Below are 11,680 nucleotides of genomic sequence, written 5' to 3'. Positions count from 1 at the left end.
CCTTTGGAGACATCATTAATATAAATAATTTTTATGGACGTTGAATAAGAAGTGTTTCTTTCACAAGAAATGTATAAAATTAGTGCTGTATTAGACTTACGGTACCTAATTTACATACTGTGCAGACGATAATAAACTCAACTTACTAGCCTAAAATCTCCGTAGCGTGTTGCCAGGCGGCAGAAAGCATATATATTATTATAATAAAGTTACAATAAATTAAGTTAATATATAATTATATCTACTGTACCTAATTTATATATAATTTATATATAATACTGTACAGACGATAGTAAACTCAATTTACCTGCCTAAACTCTCCGCAGCGTGGTGCTGGAAGGCGGAAAGTAGTTCGGTTGCCCGATGACGTTTTACTGAATTATAGGAGTTTTTTTACCATGTTTGTACGGATACCGTCACATTTTTTCGCCGTCATATAGGAAACCGAACTATAGGAACCCGTGTTATAGGGGGGTCGACTGTATATATATTGTGCAAAATTGATACTAACTTCTAAAGTATAATTATTTTTTTTATTAATATATAAATATATATTATATTAATAAATGTAAAAACAAAAATAATTATATTTTAGAAGTTAGTTTTAATATAAAATTATAACGACTTGTGCCATCTACTTTCAAAAACATTTAGATGCAGAAACGAGATATCTCGGGTCAAACGGTCAAGGTCAAACGGGTCAACGTCAAAGCGACCAGATATATATCGGGAATAACACTGGACAGGTAAATGGGTTTTTTCAAAGATTCGTTTGTCAAAATTGGATTTTGCAACGTTTGCATCTCCTACTTCCCAATGAGCAACGCATGTGCAAATCTCGCACTAATACCTGTTTGTAAAGTTTGGTTATTTTGTATTTTATTCTAACTCAGTTCTTGGTCCCCCGAGTACGTACAAGTCTGGTTTTTGTATGCGCACATGATTTTGGCACCTAATACTATGTGCCAAATTGACACTCCTGACATGTACAGTACTCCTTCATACCTCTAAGCTGATAACATAATGGTGTTTTTGTGGTCTCTGAGTGGTAAAGAGCCCAAAATCACAAATAATAAAAAGAGCTGGTAACACAGAACAGCACCGCGATTTTTCGAGGCCGGATGGCCGAGCGATCAAGGTGGCAGCCTACCACTCTGGCGGACCCGGTTTCAAATCTGAACGGGTCGAAAAATCCGCAGGAATTTTTCGGGGGGTGGTCCGTTTAGATATGTCGGGCACTGTCCTCACCACCCAGCACCCCCATTGTGGGCCTGGCCGAACCCATAATGGGTTTGCAAAATGAGGCCCTCTTAGTGCCCACAGGACGGAAAGAGTTAAAAAAAAAAGCACCGCGATTTTATAAACAAAACATAGTCTTGTCAATAAGATAGTTGAAAAACTGTAGATATATTTTTAATTGATGTGTACTTGACAAATTAAACTGTACCATTTCGTACTGTCCGAGTATTGCAATAAACGTGACAATAATAGGTTGAAATAACCAAACTCTTTATATGGTTTATTGTTTTAATGTTCGTTATAATATCGTATTTGATTTGTACGTATTTAAATAAAATACTATAATATAAGGTTAATTAAACCTGTACCCAATCGAACACTTTTAAAAAATTCTTTAAATTATGTACAGTACAGTAATAAAGAATTTTTAAAATGTGTTCGATTTGGTACTTGGTGTGATTAACCCTTACGTGAGATAACCTTCGTAGTTATATAAACCAATTACTGTATTGTAATATAATAGAATTAATAAACTTAATCTTTGGTGTTGTTATTTTTTGCTCGAGCAACGCCGGGCTCATCTGCTAGTAATTAATGGTTTCTGTAAAAATCGAAGAAATATAATTCGAAGTTTGGCTTTACTGCAAACCTCCTGCTGATTGTTTAGGGAAGGAAATTAGTATTTGCTCTTGGGTTCAAATACAAATTTTGTCAAATTTGTGCCTGAAATCGTTAAGTTTTTGTATTACAGCTTCTGGCACAATCCCTGGGAAAGAAAAATCAACACAATAAAACCTATTTTATATTCCAGTACGAACAGATAGGTTTTTGTATAAAACAAAGGCAGGTGAGTTTTTATGATAAAGAAAAATGAAAAGTTGTTAAACGTAGAAGTTTCATTTATTATTTCATTATAATGTAAAATCATTCAACAAATTACATATACAGGGTAAACCAAAGTTATATGGTGAAGAAAATTAGACGATGAATGCTTGTATGAACTGAAAAATAAAGCAACACAATTGAAAAGCCATTCTTAGTATCGTTATGCGGAATGGCTGTAAAAATAGGTTAACAAATCGAATTGTTCTATTGTAGCGAATGTTTCTATTTGATTTTAGAATTTTTTGAACGTTTAATGTAGCCTTGAAAATTTTAATTAAAGATAAGCATACGACTTTTGTATTACAGTAACAAAACTTGCATGTACTGTAATACTTTAGAACCTTGAATAATAAGTCTAATCTGTGCTAATCGGTCAAAAATAAGGTGTATGTTGTAGTAGTCTGCTCATCACTAAACAATTCACTAACTCACTCCCACCCCTCTAACGGTATTTTTTGCGGCCGGATGGCCGAGCGGTCAAGGTGGCAGCCTACTGCTCTGGGGGACCCGGGTTCGAATTCGAACGGGTCGAAAAATCCCCAGGAATTTTTCGGGGAATGGTCCGTTCAGATATGTCGGACCCCCGTCCCTCACCACCCGGCAGCGCCATTGTAGGCCTGGCCGAACCCATAATGGGCTTGCAAAAAGAGGCCCTGTTAGTGCCCACAGGACGGAAAGAGTTAAAAAAACCTTCTAACGTTGAGATGGTGAGTTAGCAAAAATTATATTTTGTTTTTTCAAATTTGTTTTTCAAAAAACATTATATTTTCTCTGTTTCTGTTTTGTTTGCTATAATAAGAAAACACAATTCAATTAATTCCTAAATAAAATTTACACTCACACCTTCCACCATCTAACTGATTTACCTTATATGTTTTGTTTAAAAACTAGGCAGGGAAAACAGTAATTACACGTACTTAGTATGTGTGCGTTTATTAATTACTCGTTTAGATAAATTTGAGATGGTTTTAGCTAATATATCTTAATGTGAACCAGGATTATCATTTTCTATATTTTACAAGCAATTATTTTTAGGTACTGTCAAGAAGTAACAATAAGTAAAACTTCCACTTTACCTCTCAAGTATGAAGAACTACTTAAGGTGTGTTTTTATATTTTGTACTGTAATAATTGTGTAAAAATTTAATTTCTATTTATATCGCAAACTTAAATTGAAGGTCTTAGTGAAAGGAGATAACTAGCAGAATGGTATTGCGAAATTTGAGTTCAGATATTTTATAAATACTGTATTACATCTGTGTTGCAAACCGTCTTCTTCCACCACAAAACTTCAGAATAGATGGTGGTCAGTCTTAATTAAAGCATTTACTAGGCATTTATCTCTGGCTTCCAAACTATTAACTCAAATTTCACGAAAATGTCAGTTACCTTCTTGTGTTTTCAAGCCCTTCAATTGTTAAGAAAGTTATAATGTGATTGCAATGTATGATTTATTATGGAATTTCTAACGTATTAATTCTGATTCCAAACATTTTATTAATGCTTACAAATCACAGATTTGGAATATTGCTTCTTCTAAATATTGACTATTTTTTGTGTGTTTCTGAAAGAAATGGGTCTAAACCAGGTACGTGTAAGAATATTAATTAACATAGTATTTGAGTGAAAGAATAATAATTGACTGTAAACAATTTTGTATAATTTTAGTAATTGAACGAAAGATGGTTGGAGGATCGCCCGCAAATACTGCTGAGTTCGCTTTTATAGTAAGTCTATAGGTGCAAACAGTTTTATTAAGGCTCCTATACTTATTAAGAAAATTAATTTAATTTAGGCAGCAATATTCCTGAAAAATGAGTTTGTAGGTGGTTTTTCTTTAATCAACTCACGCACTTTAATAGGAGCAGCGAAAATTGTAGAAAGGTGTGTTTATATTAATTTTTATTAGAATTTTTTGTAGGAATGCTATTTAATAATGAATATTTTGGTATAATATTGGTTAACTATAAACTTGAATATAGTTTAAAATTGAATAACAATAAATAAATGTTGACCTTTATATTTCTTATTATTAGTAGCTGTAAAAAATCTAGCAACTAGTAGCTTAACTTTCCCAGAAACATTTGATACTGCGTGTTTCGCCATCTGTTAACATATTTCATTTAAAAATCTCTTCATGTGTTAATTATTATAAAATAGCAACACCTTCATTTTAAGGGTAAAGATGGGTTTTATAAAAAATTGTAAATCTTAATAACGAGTAAAATTTTTAGTAAGCCTGACCCTCGAGACGTAAAATATAAATCCCCTTCTCTATCTCCCCACTGCAGGGAGAGTGAAATTTGATACGATTTCAATTTTTTTTATTTCCATGTGTACAAAAGTACAAATGTAATAATTATCGGAATGAAACGAGGGTAGTCAGCAGGGAAACTTTTTGAGAGGAAAAAATTTGTTCCAAGTTCAACTGACAGGTAGCGTTTACATACAATGTCTACACAGAGTCCATGTATAAACGACAATGAAAATGACTTTCAATGTGATTTCTCATTCTGGGGTATCTAAATTCTCGATTGTTTCTATCAGACCCTATCATATTCTTGTCATTGAAAAATTATACTCGGTGCAAGGAAACATTCATCCTCCCTGACAAGCTGCACTTTGCAGGTGCGGGCATTTGCTTCACATAATTGTGTTATACCCGAGTTTAAACATTTGTTTAATAAAGACATTAAAACACAATATTTTTATTATCATTTTCCATGGTTTTATATGTCAACACCGCTTACCGGCAGCATTTGGAAATGATTTCCAGTTAACCAAAAGCACCTTGCTGGCAATATTCACCATGCAAACTGCATTTTATAATTTTTCCATTTTTTTGTAAATGTTTAAAATTTTTACGGACTTTTTCTTATCTGTATATTCAGCAGAATAATTTTTTGATAACATGAATATTTAATATTTTAATAGTTACTATAATTTGTTGTAAAAGTTGTGCTGAATGGTTCTAATCTTTTACTTATTTCGAAAAACCGTGTCTTTTTTTTAATTTTTTCACTTCATAACTGGATGTATTGGTAGACACCAAGCATCTTTAACATCACTAATTATTTAGGAATAATCGGTGTATAAGATATTCCTGAATAACTAGTGATGTTAAAGATGCCCAGTGTCTACCTAAGTGTGATAATCTGACAGTATTATTGAGATAATTTATATAATTTTAACGTAATAAATAATATACTTTAATTTCACTCAAAATTATAAAAAATTGATAAAATTGGGAATAATTAATAAAACATAACCTAATAAGGTTATAAAACTTTCACATCCTGTAAAATTGCTCTGTCACGTAGCACTTTTTCAAGAACTGAGGATGCTTTGCTTCCTTCTCCACGCCTCGTATCTTAGAATTTTGCACACCACCTGCTCGAATGTCATAATCAATTTCTAAGAATTAATATTATGAAATAATTGGGGATAAAAGAGCTGATTGGCGGACTCTCGGGGAGTTCGTTCAGATTCTTGCTAGAGTGAGTGCTCCTCATCCACTAGCTTATCCTGGCCTCCCGACTCCACTATCCAGGAAGAAATCAACGAGAGAAATGTTCCCAACATGAACAACGAGGTAAAATTTATTGTAAAACTTTCTCGGGTTTAGCTTAAATTAACATAGAGATAGGAATTATCCATACATAGGTATTCCCCATATTGTTATTACTTTGTATTATGTTATTCCTTTGTATCAATTATATTCTGCTGTAGTATTGTTAGTAGTAATTAAGTTGTTAATTTATATTTAATGTCCTTCTCGTCTGGTATTCATTCCTTATGCACAGACCCCACACAGAATCTTACCACTCGGGTTCTGAGAAAAATTAAGCCATCCAGTGACAAGGTGAGCAGGTCTAACAGATCTGACGATTAGAGGGCCTGGACCCTCGTCCGTATTCTCACATAAGCATCCAGTTGCGAAGATAAAAACGTTCCATTCTTAATTTCGATACAATTTAAAACAGCACAAGTGAAAATGTGTGTAACATCGGTAGAAACGAATAATAAGTAATTAACATAATTTTTTCAAGGTACAAACACTGCGATCTAAACTCGCAGCAATCTGGTTGTAGGCCAACGTTAATTTGATTCTAACTTCCAAAATTTTTGTTTTTACTTTAGAACTTTTTCTTAGATCGAAACAAAATTTTTAAATGAAGAATCCATTTCAAACAAAGAAAATTGCTTTGTCTTTTACTTAGTAAAAATACAGTAGAGCCTCGATTATCCGACCCCCGATTAACCGCCACCTCGGTTAACCGACCGTCCTAGTCGGCAAATTTCAAATGTCCGCTAGTGATGTGGCACTACAATATTTGGCTATGTCTCGGCTACTTTAATATTATTTTTACGTGTTTTAGCTGGCAACACTCATTCGACCTTGAAAGGGAGCCAGTATTTAAACGAGGCTTAATTTTCTAATTTTTAACGATACAATAGCGACGATTATTATTTTAAAAAATTTTTGTTAGGCTTAACATCGATGAAAATTCAACGCGAAGTACGTTAATAGCGATATACTAATATACTAATTACGTGGGATATAATAATATACTACACTAATAATGAATTTTTTCATACTTTTCGGTTACCCGACTTTTCAATTATCCGACCAACCCCAGTCCCCAATTGGGTCGGATAATCGAGGCTCTACTGTACTTTTTAAATATTTGTATCAGACTCAATCTTCTTCGGAATTTAAAAGTATGCGGTCCAAAAATTCTTTTACGAACAAATTCTCTATAAATGTAGAAAAATCGAGTTATAGTCGTGTTTATTTAGTACAAATACTTCCAGAAGCCGACTTCACAGGTCTCCAAAATACGCAAGAGGTTTTCCAGGAGGCATTCTCTCTAAGGAGATTGCTCAAGTGTTGAATGACATCATCTCATAATTCCATTCATCTAACAAATTGGCTCTGAAAAATAATCTGAAATCAACTGCCATATACGGCCGAATTTGGGAAATAGAATTATCACGCATTTTTTTAGAAAAAAGTCTTCAAGTATGCACAAAGTAGTAATTCATAATGTTGAATAATGGCATTTCTACTTTAGAAATAACACGTAGCAGAGAAAAAAATACCATAAGAATATGTTTACGAAAAGTATTTTAATAATGTTTGACTCTATTTTATTGTTTTTTCTGATGATTATTTAATTAATTTTCTTTTTGATGCAGCAATGATGTTAATGATTATTATGGAAGAATTGGTAATAAAAACAAATATGAAGGGACGAACTTGACGTTTACAAAAAAATTTATACACCCAAATCACGATTCAGTAGGGAATGTCCATGATATTGCGCTTCTGATTCTTCAAGAACCTGTCCAAAATATGCTCTCAATTGGTCTACCTGGTAGTAACGAAACGTTTACTAATGGTTTGGTGAAGATTGTCGGTTGGGAAACAAAAAATTTCGGTAAGTATTTCAATTGTCTGTATTATATAAAATATAATACGGGAATAAAAATAAAAAATATATATTTTTTAATTTACATACAGAACATGATACAAATTTTCTTCAAGTAGCGGAAGCGAATTTAATGGATCCACAAAGCGCTGCTCGTCAGTTTGGAAAGTCCATAACTGGTGAAGAAATTGTAGCAGTACCATCTGAAGGAAAAGTAGTGAAAGTAAAGCAGTTACCATTTTCGACATATACTTTATAGCTAATGTTATCCTGTTAATTTTAAGAGTTTATTTTTGTTTACAGGGCGAATATGGCTCATCATTGATATTCACAAATAAATCAGGAAAACAAATACTCATTGGCATTTTGACTAACCCAAGCAATAGTGACAAAGAACCAGATATTTACCTATCAACCAGTGTTAATATTGATTTTATAAATCGTTACCGCTGTGAAAACGTCACATGCGTTTAAGTATATAATTAGAATATTGCAGAGACCGTTTCTATTAAAAAAAACTATACTTGTCAAATCTAAATTGTTATTGCAGTGAGCATGTATTTTTCGAGAATATATCAAAATAATCAACAATTTATATATTCCAGTTTTTATTAATTTAAAAGATTTTTGACGTGGATATAATTTTGTTTATTTATTTACTATTTAAAATATGCCTGTGATTCCTTTAAATAAAACCTAAAAAGAATCCATATTGAATTTGTGAGTGAGTTGAATTTACGTTAATTATTTACCGTACGTATAAATAAATCAAGACTTTCGCTATTGTACAAATTTGTTTTTATCGGTACAGAAACTGATTTGTATGTATTTAAGCAAATAGAAATTTAAACATTGCAATTTATAGTATCGTCCTTGTTTAATTTTTTGTATATTTACCTTAGCCGATGTTTTATTAAAGCAGATTAAAAATATAAAACACACGAAATCCAAAAATTGGAAATTGTGCCTTATTTTTCGGCTGTCAAATGCGTGTTCTACAGCTGACTGCAACTGATATTTAGTGATGCTTTGCAAATGCACAGTAATTCGATCCAATTTAGCATAATAACTTTTCGAATAGAAGATTTCATTAATTCTGTAAATGTTATAATAGCAACTGTAATTNGAACCTGTCCAAAATATGCTCTCAATTGGTCTACCTGGTAGTAACGAAACGTTTACTAATGGTTTGGTGAAGATTGTCGGTTGGGAAACAAAAAATTTCGGTAAGTATTTCAATTGTCTGTATTATATAAAATATAATACGGGAATAAAAATAAAATATATATATTTTTTAATTTACATACAGAACATGATACAAATTTTCTTCAAGTAGCGGAAGCGAATTTAATGGATCCACAAAGCGCTGCTCGTCAGTTTGGAAAGTCCATAACTGGTGAAGAAATTGTAGCAGTACCATCTGAAGGAAAAGTAGTGAAAGTAAAGCAGTTACCATTTTCGACATATACTTTATAGCTAATGTTATCCTGTTAATTTTAAGAGTTTATTTTTGTTTACAGGGCGAATATGGCTCATCATTGATATTCACAAATAAATCAGGAAAACAAATACTCATTGGCATTTTGACTAACCCAAGCAATAGTGACAAAGAACCAGATATTTACCTATCAACCAGTGTTAATATTGATTTTATAAATCGTTACCGCTGTGAAAACGTCACATGCGTTTAAGTATATAATTAGAATATTGCAGAGACCGTTTCTATTAAAAAAAACTATACTTGTCAAATCTAAATTGTTATTGCAGTGAGCATGTATTTTTCGAGAATATATCAAAATAATCAACAATTTATATATTCCAGTTTTTATTAATTTAAAAGATTTTTGACGTGGATATAATTTTGTTTATTTATTTACTATTTAAAATATGCCTGTGATTCCTTTAAATAAAACCTAAAAAAGAATCCATATTGAATTTGTGAGTGAGTTGAATTTACGTTAATTATTTACCGTACGTATAAATAAATCAAGACTTTCGCTATTGTACAAATTTGTTTTTATCGGTACAGAAACTGATTTGTATGTATTTAAGCAAATAGAAATTTAAACATTGCAATTTATAGTATCGTCCTTGTTTAATTTTTTGTATATTTACCTTAGCCGATGTTTTATTAAAGCAGATTAAAAATATAAAACACACGAAATCCAAAAATTGGAAATTGTGCCTTATTTTTCGGCTGTCAAATGCGTGTTCTACAGCTGACTGCAACTGATATTTAGTGATGCTTTGCAAATGCACAGTAATTCGATCCAATTTAGCATAATAACTTTTCGAATAGAAGATTTCACTAATACTGAAAATGTTATAATAGCAACTGTAATTATAATTAAACTTTTTGTATAATATTTTAGGTAAAATATCTGAAATTCCAACATGTTTTTATAATGAATGACCAATGTTCATATAACTCTGTGTAACTTCTGTTGAGTCAACAGTGTTTGATAAGTCTATCATAGAGCAAAAGTTATGCTAACATATTCAATTATAGTAATATAACGACATAGAACACAACACCAACGCCGAGAATGTCGTATAAACAATTTTTATATTTTGACATTTATTCAAAATATCCAAATTTAGTTGATATTTTCTATAAAAATATTAATAACTCTTATTAAAATAGATAAATCCCAGTTCCTAAATTTTTTTATTAATTCTAGAAGATAGTGTAAATGTGTAATAGTTGATAGAGTCAGTTATGTAAAGAATTTCAAGATTCGGAATGTTAAGGATTTCCTTGCTTTCTCGATTCTACGATAATTTTGCAACACTGGAAATGACATCCTTATCATTGTATGTGATTTTTATTGTTTGAAGTAGTTCAATTTACGCCATGTTTACGACAGATAGCTTGAGACGACAGACATTAGATTCATTTGTATAGAAAGTATAAATGTATAAGTAAACAGATAATTAAACACTACACATTTAATAATGGGTTTCTATTAACTGAGATGGCTTCTTTCACCAAATACCCAAATTTAGTACTTTGAATATATCATTCCAAGTTTCTGAAACTGTAAATTAAAGTATATTTGACACATTTTCTTTTTAAATTAATTTCTAACAGTACTTACAAATTTTATAAGATGCCTAAAAGGTGTAACGACTATTCAAAGATTAACATTTTAATAGCAAATCAAAAAATTCCATTGGAAGCTAAATTGAAAATTTTAATTTTTCAATGTTGTGTCAGACATTTTAAACTTCTCTAAACTCGAATTTTGACATATCTAACAATTTCTACAGATTCCAAATATTTTATGGAGTTAATATTCGTATTTTAATAAAAAAAAATTAAACAAAAAATTACTCCATATACAAAAAACATAGGAATTTAATTACAAATTCCCGGTATTTTGATTAAATAAATTCTAGAACATTACATACAATTAAAAATAAATATGAATACTTACATTACAATCTAATATATAATCGAGACGGGTTGATAATGATAATGATAATAATAATAATAATAAGCGCAGAGCCCAAACGGTTAGGAGTTGAAAGTTGAAACTTGGTACACAGATAGGGTTCGTCACGAAAACGCACGCCTAAACCATAATACAAGTTTATAAAACTAAAGTAAACAATGCGAAAATATTTATATCCTCTATCGTTTTATATCTGTACAGTATTAGGGTTTGGGAAGTCTCGACATTCTCAAAGTCCCGGGACACGAGACAACCCACGATCAAAATCCCGGGACGTCCCGGGACCTCGAGACTTCTCAGAATAAAATTAGAATCGTTGTGTACTGTAGAACTACTGGTACTGGGTTCACGTGCGACTAAATAAATTCTAGAACATTACATACAATTAAATTCTAGAACATTACATACAATCCAGATGGCAGAACGCGCTGGTTGGTCGGCTGAATGAGGTCAACCCACCGAAATAGGAAATGCTGATCGATTACTGTAGACCCCCCTATAACGCTTAGATACGTTCCACCTAACCGAAAATTACGTTGTAGGAATGATTACATACATGAGCCAATCGCAGCCCGATAGGTGGGAACTTTACGGACTAAGGCTGTTTGAAAGGTTTTCTTCTATAAAATTAACCGATTCTAGACTAATTCCACTCAACATTTCCAAAAC

General features: G+C 31.7%; 2 protein-coding genes across 2 annotated transcripts; both read left to right on the top strand.

Moving 5' to 3' along the window:
• Window positions 1-5,575: 5,575 nt before the first annotated feature.
• On the top strand, window positions 5,576-8,102 carry LOC111631339. Its single transcript, XM_023375563.1, has 4 exons — window positions 5,576-5,716; window positions 7,324-7,565; window positions 7,649-7,779; window positions 7,860-8,102. The coding sequence occupies exons 2-4, from the start codon at window positions 7,481-7,483 to the stop codon at window positions 8,028-8,030; spliced, it is 387 nt and encodes a 128-aa protein (XP_023231331.1). The 5' UTR covers window positions 5,576-5,716; window positions 7,324-7,480; the 3' UTR covers window positions 8,031-8,102.
• Window positions 8,103-8,697: 595 nt separating this feature from the next.
• LOC111631345 lies at window positions 8,698-9,319 on the top strand. Its single transcript, XM_023375571.1, has 3 exons — window positions 8,698-8,782; window positions 8,866-8,996; window positions 9,077-9,319. Exons 1-3 carry the CDS (start codon window positions 8,698-8,700, stop codon window positions 9,245-9,247), a joined length of 387 nt encoding a protein of 128 aa, XP_023231339.1. The 3' UTR covers window positions 9,248-9,319.
• Window positions 9,320-11,680: the final 2,361 nt, after the last annotated feature.

The sequence above is a fragment of the Centruroides sculpturatus genome, unplaced genomic scaffold (assembly GCF_000671375.1).
Source record: "Centruroides sculpturatus isolate CEXI.00-Female unplaced genomic scaffold, Cexi_2.0 scaffold392, whole genome shotgun sequence".
In the NCBI taxonomy this organism is placed as follows: domain Eukaryota; kingdom Metazoa; phylum Arthropoda; class Arachnida; order Scorpiones; family Buthidae; genus Centruroides; species Centruroides sculpturatus.
The sequence above is the reverse complement of the archived record's forward strand: the minus strand, read 5'-3'. Positions and strand labels throughout refer to the sequence as shown.